This window comes from Eretmochelys imbricata, chromosome 2 (genome assembly GCF_965152235.1).
Source record: "Eretmochelys imbricata isolate rEreImb1 chromosome 2, rEreImb1.hap1, whole genome shotgun sequence".
Taxonomy (NCBI): Eukaryota; Metazoa; Chordata; order Testudines; family Cheloniidae; genus Eretmochelys; species Eretmochelys imbricata.
This window is the reverse complement of record NC_135573.1, coordinates 196,049,447-196,068,838: the sequence shown is the minus strand read 5'-3', so window position 1 is coordinate 196,068,838 and position 19,392 is coordinate 196,049,447. Positions and strand designations below refer to the sequence as shown.

At 40.2% G+C, this 19,392-nt stretch overlaps 1 protein-coding gene across 2 annotated transcripts in view; it reads left to right on the top strand.

Moving 5' to 3' along the window:
* Positions 1–19,392, top strand: part of RBMS3 (RNA binding motif single stranded interacting protein 3) — a 547,537-nt gene that overhangs the window by 139,754 nt on the left and 388,391 nt on the right. For both annotated transcript variants that reach the window (XM_077809306.1, XM_077809305.1), the window contains exon 3: positions 10,667–10,725. In XM_077809306.1, coding sequence (XP_077665432.1) covers positions 10,667–10,725 — 59 coding nt within the window. The remainder of the gene's footprint in view (positions 1–10,666; positions 10,726–19,392) is intronic.

Here is a 19,392-nt window from a genome sequence, read left to right as displayed (position 1 = left end):
TATATTTAAGCTGCCTTTGTGTTATACAGTTTCCAAACAAAGAAGAGAGACTGAGAATCTTTTGCTTTTAAAAACATACTGTACAGAACAAGGCAAATCCTTGAGCCATAAACTCAGAGTTTTGCCCAATTAAATTCTGGGTAAGGAGTGCAAGATTTTGTCCGTATAGTTGTAAAAGTAGTCTAAATTAGGTTTCCCCCCCTCTTGAAAATTGCATCCAGAAAAAAAGTGTGCTCCCTTGCACCGAGAAGGTCAAAGTTCAGCCCATGGCAAATTAATAAAGCTGACGTTTCAGCCCTGAAAATACGAAAATTTAATAGAACTATTAAGCAACGTGAAGCATTTCTATTATACTGACTCTGACAGTAAGTTTTTAAAATGTAAAATAACCTGGAGAGACACATATATTAGCAGCGGCAGAATTATTACCACAGACAGCCAAATACCTGGAAGTTTATAATTTGTAAATAATGAAAGGCAGCTCTGTGAACTACAAAAGTCTCGCTCACACATTTGATTCAAATGCCCTCTATATGAACTCTATAAAATGCTTTAGTTTTAAATTATCAGTTTGAGTTCACAGTCGCTGTGGGGGATAGCTGGATTTCTCTTTTATTATTATTATTATTATTTTATTATTTTATTTTTGCTGCTGTTACTGATAATGTGACTTCCTTTTACATTATGCTGTAGCCATATAATTCTTTTAAAATTAAATTGTTTTTAATGATTGGCAGAAAATTGCACAAGCAATGTATGTGCAGAGTTCTCTTGAATAATGAGGTTATTGTTAAATGATTGAATAGAGATTAGTATCAAGGTATTTTGGCAAGTTGGTTCATACCATCTGTACTTTAACAGTCAATCCTACATAAGTAAGCAATACTCTGAATGGGAAATCAGACACATCAAAATTACAGCACATCATGAATATAAATGCATTTTGTACACAGGGATAATATTTTTTTGTCCACGGCATTGAAGTTCATTAACTTTATATATATTCTTCTTGAAGTTTTTGAAGGCTTGCTTAATTATCTTGTTCCAACTCTATGTATGATTCTTTATTATAGAAATTATAGAAATGTAGGGCTGTCAGGTACCTCAAGAGGTCATCTAGTTCAACTGCACTGAGGCTGGATTAGGCATACCTAGATCATCTCATACCTAGATAGGTGTTTGTCTTACCTGATCTTGAAAACCTCCAATGACAGGGATTCCACAAACTCCCTTGGAAGCCTTTCCAGTGTTTAGCTACCCTTATAGTTAGAAAGTTTTTCCTAATAGCCAACATAAATTTTGCTTGCTACCCTCAGTGGACATGGAGAACAATTGATCACCATCATCTTTATAACAACTTCCTATTTATTTGAAGACTGTTATCAGGTCTCCTTTACTCTAGGCTAAACATGCCCAGTTCTTTCAACCTTTCCTTATGGGTTGTTTTCTCTAAATCTCTTACCATTTTTTTGCTCTCCTGTGGACTCTCTCTAATTTCTCCTCATCTTTCTTAAAGGTTTGTGCCCATAACTGGATGCAGTGCCCCAGATGAGACCTCACTAGTGCCAAGTAGAGTGGAACAATTACCTCCCATATCCTACGTAGGACACTGTCAGAACAACCCAGAATGACATTTGCCTGTTTACTTGTAATCAGTTTGTGATCCACTATAACCCCCAGATCCTTTTTTTTCAGTGCTACTTCCTCACCAGTTATTTCTCACATGATATTATTGAGTTGATTATTATTATTGATATCAGACCAATTCTGCAATTTATCAAGATAATTTTGAATTCTAATCCTGTCCTTCACAGTGCTTGCAACTCCTCCCAGCTTGGTGTCATTGCAGATTTTATAAATCCACTTTGTCCTATAAGTTGTTAATGAAAACGTAGACCAGTACTGGGCCCAGAACCCATACTTAATTTTATGATATTTATAACTTTTTTCTTACAGTAAATCTGGCATTATTTTTTATACTAGGGTCTTAAAGATTTTACTAATGGAGGGATTTTTTTTGGTATTATGTAATTTTATAATTATATATTTAAAAGGCTGCCAATAGCCATCACATTAAATTGTTGATACTCTACAAGAAGAGTCTGTAATCAGACCTACATCAGTATTGTGAATTTAGCCAAAAGCATGTTTGTAAATTGCTGCCTGAAAAGGAGGATTTATATTCAGTATAATTGAGTGGTATAAATTACAAACAGCCTGATCTGGAGTAACCCGGTAGACTTTTTTCCCTAGGCGTGTAGCCCATACGTATCTGTACAATTGTTTGGCAAGACATTCACCTTTAACTAGTGTAAAGTAACAGTGTGTTCATAGATATGTACATATATATCCTTTGATACTGCTAGCCAGATTCTCTCATCCCCTCATGGCATTTCTGGAAAACACACATTTTGCTGGTTGTAGAATGATCTTTCATTAAAACATGTTCCATCATGCCCAGAGATGATCTGGTATTTTGGTGTTATATACTCAAATTTTGAAAAGGGCACAACTGGGATAGGATTCTGTCATGTGCAGAGTGACTCCTGTAAGGACTTTGAACATCACCAACTCCCAGTGAAGTCAATGGGTGCCAAAAATGCTTAGCAGTTTGTATGAGGTGACCTAGACCTCATTGGATCTGTTCCCAATTGAATGAATTATATTTCCTGAGTAAAGGTAAACCATCAAACTTTCTTTCTTCCTTTCCTTTCCTTTCTTCATCCTGCCCTGAGATATACAGTGGATATCTGGGCAGTTGAAACAGCTTATGGTTTTGGGGGGCTATCTGCTTGAACTTCTGGGATTTGGCCAGACACCAGAAAGGGTAGATCTCCAACTCTGTGTATCTTCTGCACGATGCACAATAGTGAAATTTTCAGATAGGGGTTTGTTTTTTGGATAGCCCTAAAGATTTTTACAGGATATTATATAAAATGGGCAGATCTCAAACTCATTTGAAGAGCATAGGTTATTGCTGATCTGAGATGAAATACCCTTTGTATAAGGGACTGCTCTGATATGGAGCCAAAATGGAGCTATCTCACAGTTTGCTAAGTATGGATGAACCAGGATGTCTTAAAAGAAACACTACTCCCTCCTTGACTGTCCTGTCCCAACCTAAATCTTCACTTACCCCTAACCTGAATCTTTTTGAGGTTTGGAAAAGAGTAACAATCATCCCGCCCCCATACCTACTTCTTATCTGCTGTGTGATTTCATGGGGCAGAAGGGTGAGACCTAGGGGCTCCGTATTCTGATTGTGGAGTCACCTTTCTAGAAGCTGATCACTTCTCCACTCATAATGGATCTCTTTAGAGCATGTGGCCTCCCTCATCTACTCAACTGTCATTTTCTGAGGGTAAGAGGGTAGCTTGGTTATCTCCTTTTGTGCACTAAGTAAATTAGTGCAAATTGTTTATGTACTTCATGCTGTGTGATTGTAATAGTCACTAAGAGGGTATGAGAAAGCAGGTTACATATTTCATTTCTTCACTAGTTAATCATCTTGGATTCTGCTGTTTCTGCTAAAGGTTGTGCATTCCTCATATACGCCAAGCTTTGCAAAAATGGTTGCCAAAAATTTATGCTCCTATGTCACCTATATTTAGGCACCTGAGTAAGTGGCCTGATTTTCAAAAGTGCTGAGCCATCTGCTATTGACTTCATTTTGCGCTGGTGGGTGCTCAGCACCTTTGAAAATCAGACCAATTATTCAGGTGTTTAAAGATGGACCGAGGAACCAAAGTTGAACAGCCATTTTTGAAAATTTTGGCTGTAATGTCATTCTCAATTGCGGTGCTCATTTATCCTATATCCAGCGAAAAAATGATCCCTTCTGAATTTGACAGTCAGAATAAAGCAAGTGGTAGAGGCAATAACACTTAATGATAGGTATGGGTTATACACTGAGTTAAACATTGATCATATTGGGCAGAAATACAATCTTATGAACCCAACAGCAAATTCCTGACCCTCTCCCCTCCCCCCGCACCTCCATGCACGGATTCATGAAAGTGGCGTAAATTCTGCTACTGTGATCACAGGCCAATAAAAGGTTTTTGTGGTTGCAGAGCTTTTCTTCAAAAGATATGGGGCCCTTTGATTTTTAAGGAAAAACAAATAATTTTTACAATGGCTGAAGTAGTAAGTATCTTTCATTACATTAAATACAGGATTTAAAATGTAGTTCAGTAATAGGTGGACTGCGCAGAAATGATCATGTGAAACAGAAATTTTTCAAGTGGTAGTCCACGCAGATTCCACTTGGTGTGAATGTGCCCCATGTGTGCAAGGTTGCTATCACATTCCTTGAGCATGTGTGCACCAAGAGGAGAATCCGTATGGACAACACATCTCAATGAGTCGCGGCTGTACATAAGATATGTAACCCTTCTGCCCGTCAGAGTTGGCAGCAACAAGGGCCAGGTTCAATATCTAGGGGATCCATTCCAATAACACAATGCAAACCGGCTCGAGCCCCCACCCAGTGACCTGGGACAAATATATATCACCCCCGCTGGGCGCCTCCAAGAGGCAATACTTCCCCTCTCGCAAGCACATAGTCTGAGTGTAGCAAAAGCCTTTTAATAACAGAGAGAAACAATGTGGCATTATGTTGGGGAAACACCCCAAACAGGATTCATAACACAACCCATGAGCAAAAAAAACCCCACCCCAGGCAAATTGGGGCATGCCCTTTTCCCTTTGGTTCTTGAGTCCAGCAACCCCAAATCACCCAAAGTCCCAAAAGTCCAATGCCCCAAAAGTCTCTGTCCCTGGTCAGGGCAGCCCCAGAGTTCGAAAGTTTATCTGCGGAGCTTTACCTCCCAACCTGGGTGGAAATGGGACAGGGGTAAGAGGCACCTTACATGATCTGAAGCTGACCGCTCCATAGCGGCGCTCCGCTCTGCCAGCCGCCCCACAAACTCCTTCGCTCAGCTGCACTCCGCTCCGCTCGCCGCCCCACGAACTCCTTCGCTCCGCTCCGCTCCGCCAGCCGCCCCACGAACTCCTTCGCTCCGCTCCGCTCCGCCAGCCGCCCCACGAACTCCTTCGCTCCGCTCCGCTCCGCCAGCCGCCCCACGAACTCCTTCGCTCCGCTCCGCTCCGCCAGCCGCCCCACGAACTCCTTCGCTCCGCTCCGCTCCGCCAGCCGCCCCACGAACTCCTTCGCTCTGCTCCGCTCCGCCAGCCGCCCCACGAACTCCTTCGCTCTGCTCCGCTCCGCCAGCCGCCCCACGAACTCCTTCGCTCAGCTGCGCTCTGCTCCGCCAGCCGCCCCACGAACTCCTTTGCTCAGCTCCACGGCCCACAAGCAGCTCCTGCCATCCACACGCTGCTCCGCGTCGAACTGCTTCACCAGCCGTCCCGCAAACTGCTCCACAATATATCTTCAGGCTCCCCCACTACTTAACACAACACTCAGTGATTTCAGCTCTTAGGTGAATTCAGCTTGTAGTAGGGGGAGCCCCAGTGCTGGTGCACTGTCAGCCCAAAGTGAGCTCAGCAGCCTATAACTAGACTTCTAATGAAATCAAAATTAGCTCTGATATTCCACAGTAGAGAGAGGAGGAAGTGCAATTAGCATGTAAGGCCCTCACCAAGGGGCCCATGCCACCAAGTATTAATACTTGTCCCCAGCCTCTCTCCATTCACACAGTTTTGGAACCCATGACCCTTGCCTAGTGAGTGCTACTTAGTTGATGGTGAATCCCTCCATCATAACAAAAGGCCACGTACAGTTCCAAGCGCAGTTCCCATAATCAGGGTAATAACAATTTATTCTTCCTGTCCCAATAACAGAGACACTGGGGATCCCACAGCAGCCAAAGTGACCATTTGGGCAGCTATGGTCTCATTCTAGGCGTGGTGGGTGTGCCTATGCAAATGAGATCGGCCCCTGAAGTTCTTTTCCACAACTTGCCACACCTCACCACCAGTTGTCAGGGTGGAGCTCATCCTGACACTGCTTACAGATAGATAACCATTCTTACCATATTCTATAAGGCATCTGTGGAGAATTTTTTCAGAAATCTGTGTGACTTTCCCATCACAATATTGTCATAAAACAAACCCATGTAAATTGTTTATATATAAATTAATAAATCTGGAGGAATCTGGTTGGGAGGGGAGACAACCCTCAAAAGTTTGGGAATCGCTGGTGTAGACAATGGAAAAGAATCTTTCACTTTGTGTATTCACATCAGCTACAACTTGAAGTGTTCTCTAAGTGCTCCATATAATTTTAACACCAGATATTGGATGATTAACATGCCAGCTAACTTTCTGCTGGTATTTGCTACATAAATGCTGATCTACCACCTGGAGCCTTTAAATAAAAATATGATGGGTTGTTAAATAGTATCATACTGTTACTGTGATACCAGCTAAACAACATCATAAACTCTGCCTATTCTGCATTCCTTATGCACCCAGAATTCTCAATTAAGTTTCTGGGAGTTCTGGGTTTATGAGGACCGCAGGATGAGGCCCTATGTAAACCTTCAAGCCAGATTCATAACCTGAAACCACCTTCAGTAATTGAAGCTAGCAATATACAGAGAACCGAGGAAAAGTTTATTTTATTTTAAATTGTTACCGATATCATACACTACTGGAGTTTTCCTTGGGTTTGGTTGACATGCAGAAGCTGATCTTTTTCAGGAAGGCAAAAGGAATGAAAGGGAAACATTAGAACTAGAGCTGTGTAAAACTTTTGTGGTAAAACCCAAAGCAGAAGTTAAACCTTGGATTTAGGTTTTGAATTTTGTGGTAAAACCTTCAAAACTGAGTGATATTGCATGATTATTGAAACAGTAAACTGCTCATGTCAGGGACTGTCTTTTGCTATGTGTATGCTAGAAGTGCCTAGTGCAAAGAAGCTCTGATTTTAATTTAGGTTTTCACCTGAGACCTTGAGAAATTTGAGGTTTTGGATCAGTTTTGTTTTGAGTTTTTGGTTCCATTGACTCCCAGAACATTTAGTGTGAAGTTTTGAGTAGTTTAACCCAAAACTAATAAGACTAGAGTTGGTAGAAATTTTTTTCCAAAGGAAAAGGCTTTTTGTTGAAAAACTGACCTTTTACAGTTTGTTTTAAAAAAAAAACCTCTAAATTTTTGTTTTCTTCTAATTTTTGCAACATTTCTTATCCAAATGACTATCAAAATTATCACTGTAATTTTATGGAAACTATGATAAATTAAAACATTTTGAAAATTTTAATAATGTTGACAATAAAAAAGTTTTGTGAAAGATTTCATGGAAAATGCAAAATGGGTCTGTTTTGAACCCTGCAAAATGGAAACCACTCTCAGCCTCTCAAGTTCCTAATATCCACTCCCATTCAGGTGTAGTGATGCAGCAAGCATAAACTTAAAGATATGTACCTGAAATCCAAAGTGTAGATGATGATGGGTTTTGAACTACAGTGCTTCCCGTAATATTTCTTTGATGAAGCACTTGAATATAGGCCCTGTGGAAGGGTGGTTTCAAAAACAGGCACTATAATTCAGCAGGAAACTAAACAGTGCTTATGTGTTCTCATGACACACACAAACCTATATGACAGGTTTCAGAGTAGCAGCCGTCTTAGTCTATTTCCGCAAAAAGAACAGGAGTACTTGTGGCACCTTAGAGACTAATAAATTTATTTGAGCATAAGTTTTCATGGGCTACAGCCCACTTCATCGGATGAATAGAATGGAACATTTAGTAAGATCTATATGTTAAGGAAATCTATACGTTCCATTCTCTGCATCTGATGAAGTGGGGCTGTAGCCCACGAAAGCTTATGCTCGAATAAATTCGTTAGTCTCTAAGGTGCCACAAGTACTCCTGTTCCTTTTACAAATCTATATGTCTAGTATCTTTATATTTTAAAAATACTAGTATTGTACAGAGCAAACATATGGGCTGTTGGATTTTACTAACTAGTAGTTGGCATTTAAAACAACAGATTAAGAAGCCATCTCTTGAGCTACATTGTATTATTACATCATATTTATGTGTGAATTCCCATTGTGGAATCCACTTTTGGAATCTCTGTGTGGATAGAATCGAAATTACATAGTTTATCCTGACAGGAAAGCCAACTAAATCCTAACGGAAATCAGAGCCTTTTATTACAGTCCTCCTATGCAAGAAAATTATCATTTTCTGAATAAACTAAATACTTTTCTACCTTGCAGAACTCAAATTATCACCACTCATCAGAGCTCATGTTCCAATTACTGTGAAGTATTTAGGAAAACTGTGTCCAAATTAATTCTAGTTACTTTCTTGTGGTAGTACTCAGGGTTTATAGCTATACGTTAATGTGAAGGCTATTCATATAGTGGAGAGCATTCTTTAGCACCTCTTACTACTCCAGTAGAGTCCAACTCTGCCAGCACTTAGCTACACGAATAACTTTACTTGCTTGAGTAGTTCCACTGGGATGAATGGGACTACTTCCAGGTGAAATGACTGATGTGACTAAGCATTTGCAGGATTGCGGTGTATAGCAAATAACCTTGGAAAGTCCATAGTAAATGTAATGGAACCACAAATGTCTCTTTTGTTGGCAAGAAATTCAAAAGAGTAAAGCAGATTTAAGTAACTGCTTCACATTTCAGGCTCTGGGTTCTTGCACTCACAAGTAAACCACTGTATGCACAGACTTCTACATCTCAGAGGCTTGGATGGAACAGCATATCCATTCCTTTGGAGTTTTTATGTTACGAGAGAGTCCTAATGAAGACTAATGTTAGGGGGTTTTTTTGGAGAAAGTTTAATTGGGGGTTGAGTTTTATTTAAGGCTGTTGTGGGTTAACTGCTGATTTTAATTGGATTCTCTTTCTCAGTATCTGTCAAAGACTCTTAAGAGAATAGAAAGGCATTGTTTATTTGTATATATTGCGTTTATTTGGTTTATAAATCAAATAAATGAAAATGCACTTCATGGGCCAAATTTTTTGCTGGTGTAAATTTACCCATAAAATGCTTGTAAATCACACCAACAGAGAATTTGATACTACAGTAGAACCTCAGAGTTACAAACTGACCAGTCAATCACATACCTCATTGGGAACTGGAAGTACACAATCCGGCAGCAGCAGAGATGAAAAAAAAAGAAGCAAATACAGTACAACACTGTGTTAAATGTAAACTGCTAATTGTAAACTACTAAAAAAAGAAAACGGGAAAGCAGCATTTTTCTTCTGCATAGTAAAGTTTCAAAGCTGTATTCAGTCAGTCAGTTGTAAACTTTTGAAAGAACCACCATAACGTTTTGTTCAGAGTTCCAAACATTTCAGAGTTACGAACAACCTCCATTCTGGAAGTGTTCGTAACTCTGAGGTTCTACTGTATATTCTTAGGATATGTGCTTGCTGGTCTTTGGCTGTGACTAAAGTCCGCAGCAAATACTAGTGTAAAGAATAATGTAAGGGAGGTATACGTAAAGGCCCCAACTTTGGAATTCCTCTCTGTTCAGCAAGGCACATAAGATCACGTTTAACTTTAGGCACATGCTTAAGTGCTTTCTTGAATAAGGGCCAAAATTATTATTGCTAAAGAGAACCTTGGCTGACGGACTTAATGCCTGTGTATCTAATGTATTGTGCCCATGATCATGGTATCTGGTGGTATCACAATTCATGATGGTGGGTCATGTCTTACATGCACATCTTCCAAAATGAAAGCACACCTTGTGAGAATGTGTGTACTGTTTCTTCAAATTTGGTGGAAGAGGGTTTTGGGAAAGGTTCTAGAAGGAGCTGGGCAGTGAAATAGAGATGAAGACAGTGTAGCTTCAGGGATAATATTGTTTTTCTTTTTTCACTTAAGTCTGGTATTCAGTGATGGCAAAAAGGGGCCCTTTCTGTGATTCTTTACTGTTGTTGCATGACACAAACTATTTCCAAACTCACGAATAAATATGCATTTTCAGTCCTCTTCCATTTGAGTTAAAGACAGGCACTCACTTTATGGTCTAACTGTTGAATGCAACAAGTTGTAACTGGTCCATGAAATTAAAATTCCCTCTCAAGAGTCTGAGTCTCGTGGAAGTACTCTTAAGCTGTGCTGTTTGTTGTAGTGCCATATATGCAAACACTCATCAGCATTCAGCAAGAAAAGCCTAATGATACAAAAGCAATTAACAAAAATTGCTTTGACTATCTAAAATGTGTTAGATACCTTTTAAAAAAAATAATTCTTCCTTTGGATCTCTTTTTGTCAGCCAGCTTTATAGGGCATTTGGTGAATGGTGGGAAAGCGTCTACTCCATTCCCATTTAAAAACAAAACTTCCTTTGATGGCTTAAAATGCAAATATACATTTAAATAAAGTTAATTTCCTTCCCCAGAGAAAGATCTCTGTCTATCTGGATAGCCTACTGGCCACTCCATAACTGGCATTTTTGTTGGGAGTCTCGGTGTAGAGATCAGAGTTTGAATGGGCATGGAAAATGAACATCCCTCAGGATCTGCATTGCAGTGCAGAGAGAATGCAGGGAAGCTTGCTGTCCATCCTCTACCTCTTCTATGGGTGAACTCCCCTCTCTCTTGTGTGTGTGTATACATATATATATAATAAACGGGATGGAATAGTCTGCATAGATTTAGGGTTAAATATAATAACATGCATTTTTCTTCTTTTTCTTTTCTTTTCTTTTCTCTGTAGGTATGGGAAAATTGTATCCACAAAGGCAATTCTTGACAAAAACACAAATCAGTGCAAAGGTATGTGCAAAGAGTCCTCCCGATGAGTTCGATGTCTGTTTGGCTGATTGACTGGTATTCCATCCGCCAAGGTTCGGGCTCCGACTGTGCAATCAACACAATGTACAGTATATTGCAAACATATTTAATAATGCCAGAGCTCTGAGTTGTATTTTCCAGTAACATTGCTCATTAATTTTTTTCATTAACAAACAAAATGAAAATCGCAAATCAGAACAGGTTTCAAATTGCTTCGGTAGAAAAGTAAATTACCTTCTAACCACATAGCGTTGTCTGATTTGAATGATATCATCAGTGATGCAAATTGATTTCCTATAGCAAAATGAGAAACCCTTGGGAAAACTTTCCCAAGCAAAACCTGGTTTAATTTTTCTATTCTAGAATGTCTCAGACTACATTGCTGGAAGAAGAAAATATGCACTGTGGCACAACATTGATCATAAAATTGTGACATAGTGATATGAAAATGATTTCTCTTACTCTTGCAGTTTTGCATTTTTAATTTCTCTGATAATATTTCAAAATATTCTGTTTCTTTTAGTGAAATAAATGTGTACTGTGGAGATATGGTGTTTGCATGTGTCTATATCTTTCTCTAGATAGATACATACAGAGATTTCTGAGACTAGAATAATTATCTGATAAACAGTCTGAAGGTCCATCTTTTCCATGGGTGGGACTTTAACTGTTGGTTCTCACAGTGGAGTCCACTTCCCGGCAGGATAACACTGTAATTCCACAGCTAGTGAACTGTAGAATCTTTTTGCACTGATGTCTCACCGGATTTGCCTCACAAGGTGTGGATTCTGGAAGAAAGCATTTTCTGTGTAGCCCTGGTAAGAAAAGGTCTATGGCATCTTAAGGTAGCAAACTAAGTGAAATATGAGGTTAGTGATGAAATAAGATGTGAAGAGGGGAAATATGGAAGGAAAAGTGAGAAGGGACAAAATCCTGCTAGTGTTACAAAAGCGTGCTTAGTAACTGGCATATGGAGTTTCTTTCCCTATAACCCATGCAGCAGCAGTACTGGATAGCCACACAATGGTATATTAGGAAGGGGGACTGAAATTGTACCCTGACAAAACACCACAGTCCCAAAAAGGCATGGTTTGCCACCTGGTGCATGTAGTCAGGCTCTAGGACTCATTGTACACACACTATGCTGGCCTGCAGATGCAAGATGGGGGGCTTGTTGCTGCTTTAAAATTAACAGCAGTGTCTATCTCATCAAACAGTCCGACAAGATGGTGCCTTATGTTCAGCACTGCACCACCGTTCCCACCAACATTTTGTTAATAACAATGGGCTATAATACAAGGAAAGGATGTGGCTGAAAAATACATATAAAAATGGCGGGGGGGGGAGAGGGTGCTGAGAGACAGAAAGAAGAGAATGGAGGGATTTAGCCTTCCATTTCTGGGTTTTGGGGCTGTTTCATTTTGTCTTCTGTTATATCACAGCAATAGGTGCTATGTAATAATGAGAATTTAATAAGATTTGTTTTCACTATAGTTTACAGCAAGGAAAAAGCGAGACACATTTGTTCATGTTTTAGAGGAAAGATCTTTATGGCATGAGTAGTACAACTGAATGACCGTAAACATGGACTTATTTACAATAGATGGCATGGAAATGGCAAATATAGTAAGGATGAGCATTTTGCTTATTTAAATAATGGGTAACAGTTCGTTCCTCTTTGGCAAAACAAACTTCTTAAAGGTGCAGAAAAGAATGAGATGGCCAGTCAAGTAGGCACACCAGTCTGTAATGTAGGTGGTGTACCATCAAATATAAAAGGAGTGATTATAGTAAAATCTCAGAGTGGTGGGAAGTCATCTTGCGATTTTAAGACTCAGAAACATATTTCAATGCCACTTGATATTTGCCAAGTTACAGCAGTGAGTTTAAAAACTAAAACCTCCAAATAAAGAGTTCACATGACAGCAAAAAAAAAAAAAGATCATTTTAAGAAATTGCACAGGTATCAATGAGATTCCTCACAGATCCACTGAGACAGAGTGACAGGTTTCAGAGTAGCAGCCGTGTTAGTCTGTATTCGCAAAAAGAAAAGGAGTACTTGTGGCACCTTAGAAACTAGCAAATTTATTTGAGCATAAGCTTTCGTGAACTACAGCTCACTTCATTGGATGCATTCAGGTGTAGCTCACGAAAGCTTATGCTCAAATAAATTTGTTAGTCTCTAAGGTGCCACAAGTACTCCTTTTCTTTTTGAGACAGAATGCTCTGTCTAACTTGAAGTGTTACGTGTATCCTTTTCCAACAATGAGGAAAACAGATTGAATTTTGGTTTGATTTATTCTTCAAACATTCCTCTGCCTGTAAAAATTCACTCGCACCATGTTAAGGACTAGTGTTATCAAAACATTTTTTTTTTCTGGTGAGAATTAAACAGTCGGATCCAAGAAAACATATATTCCAAGATAGTTCACTAGGGAAACCTTTTGACGTAATCTTTCATTTCAAGATTGTTCTTCTTGGGTAGCATACACACTGAGGCATAGCAGCAGCAACAATCACTCTGTAATAGAACAGTATATTAAAAAAAACAAGCACAGTCATGACAAAGTGGCCAAAAATCACTGAACAAAACAGGGAACAATCCAATATGGAGCGTAATGAAAAATGGACATATGATTCATACAGATATTCAAACACAAAAGCCTGATGACACCTAATGTACAAGTTGGAGAATTTTTGCTGTTTTTGCTTTTTCTTCCATGCATTTGCCTTCTGGGTCTAGCATATTTGCTGATTTTAAAAGTCGGGGAAAATTCTGTAAGAGAAACATTAATCTTAAATGCATAGACTCTTCCCTTTGCAGGGTTTTTTCCTCCAACTGGCTTGCCTTTGATAGGCTTACATGTTTAGAGCAGAGGGAATGAGTAATGGATGTTTCACAGTACAGTTTCCATACCTCATAGCAATGGAATACAGAACAGTTATTCTGCCAAATATACAAGCCCATTCCTTAATGTATGAATTTCTGTTATCTGCATCTGCCCTTGCAGACTCTTTAATGGTGTGCATGCAGATTTACTTCCTAGTTTACTCAGGAGCTCACATTGTCTTGGGCATTTCATCAGCACCTTAAAAGATGAGCCATGGGAGAATGACCAGAGGTCTTAATTCCTACCTATGAGGATCATTCAGTTTTATGAAATAAAAACCATGAAATGCAGTAGCTTCTAGAAGACAGACACTTCAACCTTACAGACTTCATTTTACAGAATAGAGGGAGTACCTGCCTTGATTTAATGAGTGGCAGTGTTTTGTCTTTTGGAGGGAAATTTATCTAACTTGATGAGGGAAACCACAGAGACTTCATAAGTAATTGTCCTACTTCACTGAAACTTCTTTCTTTTCCAGAAACCTATTGCTAGATACTACTTACTCATATTTAAAAGGCAAAAGTTTGGGTTACAAACATGCTTTCATTAGGGTTTCTTAAAGTTTAAGGTCAGAAGGGAACATCTAGTCTGCCCTCCTGTATATCACAGGTCATTCAGCTACAGCCAGTTACCTCTGTATTGAGCCCAAGATTCAAAGCCCACTGAGCCTTTTCGTATATGAATTTATCTTTCTTTGTGTATAGAAAAGGGTGACCTTGTTGCCCTAGCCACAGGGCTGCTACAAGAGTAGAGAGGCAATGAGCAGGAAGTGATATGGTGATGCCAACTACCTCTGTACTGATATTGGTTTGTCTTGTCTTAAATTTAAGTAAGTGGGACTATTCATGTGCTTAAGTACCTGCATGAACCGAACCTAATGTAAAAGAGGTGCTTGGATGCGCTGGTAACCACACCCTTAGAAGCAGCTGGATAGGTATGTATGTAATATATTGTGTATATCTGTAAACCTGAGACAGTAACCTATTTTACAGCTGGACTCTGAAGATTAATGCTCTTACATCACTTTGAAAATATGTATTGCTGTAGCTATGCTTTGTATTTATTAATTATTATTGTGTTATCATATTTAAAGTGAAGGAGTTTGGCTCAGAATAGCAACATGGAGCAGGCCCATGTGAAATCATATTCTAGTGAAGAAAGCATCTAAGCTCTGTGGACAGCTCTTTAGACAATACATTTTATTTATTGGGAATAGCACAAACTGAAATAAGTGTGCTCTGTTAGTTATGATTCTCAGAACTGCCATTCTGAGAGAGAGAGAGAGAAGAAAAAAAAAATCAAGCAAAGTGGTTCTGTGCTTGTTCGCTGACTGTAAACTCCATACACCGGGAGAGCATGCTGAGCATGAATGGGGGGGGATGGCTCTCATGGACAGGAAATAATTTGTAACACACATTTATTTAATTTTGAAACCATATGCTTATATAAAAAATTAGAATTTCCTGTTTTAGATAGCTGGATACATAATGAATGTGCAAAAAGAAAAGGAGCACTTGTGGCACCTTAGAGACTAACAAATTTATCTGAGCATAAGCTTTCGTGAGCTACAGCTCACTTCATTGGATGCATACCGTGGAAAATACAGTGGGGAGATTTATATACATAGAGAACATGAAACAATGGGTGTTACCATACACACTGTAAGGAGAGTGATCACTTAAGGTGAGTTATTACCAGCAAAGGGGGAGGGGGGCAGAACCTTTTGTAGTGATAATCAAGGTGGGCCATTTCCAGCAGTTGACAAGAACGTCTGAGGAACAGTGCAGGGTGGGAGGGGGGAATAAACATGGGAAAATAGTTTTACTTTGTGTAGTGACCCATCCACTCCCAGTCTCTATTCAAGCCTAAGTTAATTGTATCCAGTTTGCAAATTAATTCCAATTCAGCAGTCTTTCGTTGGAGTCTGTTTTTGAAGTTTTTTTGTTGAAGAATTGCCACTTTTAGGTCTGTAATCGAGTGACCAAAGAGATTGAAGTGTTCTCCGACTGGTTTTTGACTGTTATAATTCTTAACGTCTGATTTGTGTCCATTTATTCTTTTACGTAGAGACTGTCTAGTTTGGCCAATGTACATGGCAGAGGGGCATTGCTGGCAGATGATGGCATACATCACATTGATAGAGGTTCAGGTGAACGAGACTCTGATGGTGTGGCTGATGTGATTAGGCCCTATGATGGTGTCCCCGAATAGATATGTGGACACAGTTGGCAACAGGCTTTGTTGCAAGGATAGGTTCCTGTGTTAGTGGTTCCATTGTGTGGTGTGTGTAGTTGCTGGTGAGTATTTGTTTCAGGTTGGGGGCTGTCTGTAAGCAAGGACTGGCCTGTCTCCCAAGATTTGTGAGAGTGATGGGTCATCCTTCAGGATAGGTTGTAGATCCTTGATGATGCATTGGAGAGGTTTTAGTTGGGGGCTGAAGGTGATGGCTAGTGGCGTTCTGTTATTTTCTTTGTTGGGCCTGTCCTGTAGTAGGTGACTTCTGGGTACTCTTCTGGCTCTGTCAATCTGTTTCTTCACTTCAGCAGGTGGGTATTGTAGTTGTAAGAACACTTGATAGAGATCTTGTAGGTGTTTGTCTCTGTCTGAGGGGTTGGAGCAAATGCGGATGTATCGTAGAGCTTGGCTGTAGACAATGGATCGTGTGGTGTGGTCTGGGTAAAAGCTGGAGGCACGTAGGTAGGAATAGCGGTCGGTAGGCTTCCGGTATAGGGTGGTGTTTATGTGACCATCGCTTATTAGCACCATAGTGTCCAGGAAGTGGATCTCTTGTGTGGACTGGTCCAGGCTGAGGTTGATGGTGGGATGGAAATGGTTGAAATCATGGTGGAATTCCTCAAGGGCTTCTTTTCCATGGGTCCAGATGATGAAGATGTCATTAATGTAGCACAAGTAGAGTAGGGGCATTAGGGGATGAGAGTTGAGGAAGCGTTGTTCTAAGTTAGCCATAAAAATGTTGGCATACTGTGGGGCCATGTGGGTACTCATAGCAGTGCCGCTGATTTGAAGGTATACATTGTCCCTAAATGTGAAATTGTTATGTGTGAGGACAAAGTCACAAAGTTCAGCCACCAGGTTTGCCGTGACATTACTGTTCCTGACGGCTTGTAGTCCATCTTTGTGTGGAATGTTGGTGTAGAGGGCTTCTACATCCATAGTGGCCAGGATGGTGTTTTCAGGAAGATCACCGATGGATTGTAGTTTCCTCAGGAAGTCAGTGGTGTCTCAAAGATAGCCTGGAGTGCTGGTAGCATAGGGCCTGAAGAGGGAGTCTACATAGCCAGACGATCCTGCTGTTGGGGTGCCAATGCCTGAGATGATGAGGCGTTCAGGATTTTCAGGTTTATGGATCTTGGGTAGCAGATAGAATACCCCAGGTCGGCGTTCCAGGGGTGTGTCTGTGCGGATTTGTTCTTGTGCTTTTTCAGGGAGTTTCTTGAGCAAATGGTGTAGTTTCTTTTGGTAACCCTCAGTGGGATCAGAGGGCAATGGTTTGTAGAAAGTGGTGTTGGAGAGCTGCCTAGCAGCCTCTTGTTCATATTCCGACCTATTCATGAGGACGACAACACCTCTTTTGTCAGCCTTTTTGATTATGATGCCAGGGTTGTTTTGAGGCTGTGGAAGGCATTGTGTTCTGCATGGCTGAGGTTATGGGGCAAGTGATGCTGCTTTTCCACAATTTCAGCCCGTGCACGTCAGTGGAAGCACTCTATGTAGAAGTCCAGTCTGCTGTTTCGACCTTCAGGAGGAGTCCACCCAGAATCCTTCTTTTTGTAGTGTTGGTAGGAAGGTCTCTGTGGGTTAGTAAGTTGTTCAGAGGTGTGTTGGAAATATTCCTTGAGTCGGAGACGTCGAAAATAGGATTCTAGGTCACCAGAGAACTGTATCATGCTCGTGGGGGTGGAGGGGCAGAAGGAGAGGCCCCGAGATAGGACAGATTCTTCTGCTGGGCTAAGAGTATAGTTGGATAGATTAACAATATTGCTGGGTGGGTTAAGGGAACCACTGTTGTGGCCCCTTGTGGCATGTGGTAGTTTAGATTGTTTAGTGTCCTTTTTCTTTTGTAGAGAAGCAAAGTGTGTGTTGTAAAAACTTCATGAAAAAACTCGTACAGATACAGACAGACATCATCTTCATTTCCAAATGCAAAAGATGGACATCATACCAAAAGGACTAAAGGTAAAAAATCCATTACAATCTACATACCACACAGACTATGCTGACAGCTTGTGCCCCACGCTCTCAAAGAAACTGCGGAATCAATTTATCAACATCCTCTGGAGCAAACAGGGAAAAATTAAGAATGAGCTCTGAAAACTGGATACTCTCATAAAAAACCAACCTTCCACACAAAGTTCCTCGTGGCTGGACTTTACAAAAAGTAGACAAGCCATTTACAACACACACTTTGACCCACCTCCCCCCCCCCCGCTCTCCTGCTGGTGATAGCTCACCTTAAGTGATCACTCTCCTTATAGTGTGTATGGTAACACCCATTGTTTCATGTTCTCTATGTATATAAATCTCCCCACTGTATTTTCCACTGAATGCTTCCGACGAAATGAGCTGTAGCTCACGAAAGCTTATGCTCAAATAAATTTGTTACTCTCTAAGGTGCCACAAGTACTCCTTTTCTTTTTGCAAACACAGACTAACACGGCTGCTACTCTGAAACCTGTCATAATGAATGTGATGATTTTATAGTCCTAGTTCTTTTTTAAAAGAAATGTTCCATGCCATCAGTGAGATAAGAATCTACATGTTGTTAAAATGTAGGGATATGTAGCATTTTAATGTTGGGGTTTTCATGAAAGTGAGGGGTGTGACAGGGCTGGCTAGAGGATGAGGGTTGGAAGGCATGCTGCAAGCTTCTCTGCACAGCTCTGCCATTCCATCTCAGTTCTCACGTGTGGCAGCCCTTGCTTACTCAGTCTTAGGCCTCTTGAGCAGAGACTGCAAATTATGCTGAGATGTGCCAAGCTTTTTAGGCAAGAAAGGATAGAAGTCCTAGAGTTGGAAGGGCACTGTATTAATCCACTGTGTCACCAAGTTCAACCATATTACTGATAGTTTTCCTTGTATCGTATGACAAATTTTATATTGTACACACTATTTTTTATAAAACCCAGTTCTGTCAACCCCAAAAATGCAGATTGGCTTAAAAATGAGGAGGGTTTTTTTTGTTAAATAATACGTTTTGGGTTCTTATTTGTCTTCTGATTTCTCAGCCTCGGGGGTACACTCTTCTCAAGCTTTTCTTCCCAACCATGGGGGATAGAAACTTTGTTTCATTCATGTAATCACATGAATCTGGGTGCCTCATCTCTAAGAAACACACCAAATACTTGCAATTAAATCACAAGAATTGGCAGCTCTGAAAACAGTACTGGTCTACTCTAAATGAAACAGTGGTAAATATTTTCCTTGAATGAAAACAGTTCCTGGCATCCAGCTATATTATTTGAAGCCCAAGAGCGTGCAAAGCTGAAGGCAATATTTTATTACTATTGCCCTTGAACCAAATTGGTATCAAGATAAATAAACTGTTGGTCTGCTTTTTCAAACGATCTTAGCATGCTGAGCTCTCCTTGATTTTAGTATTCGGTAGCTCTGAAAATCAGATTCTCTGTCTATCTTTATCCTCCCTGAACATGTATGTGTGTCATTACGCACTGTGGATGCTCAAGACCTGACTACCCAATACTGGCTGCAATATTTATGTGATATAAGGCCTGAAAAA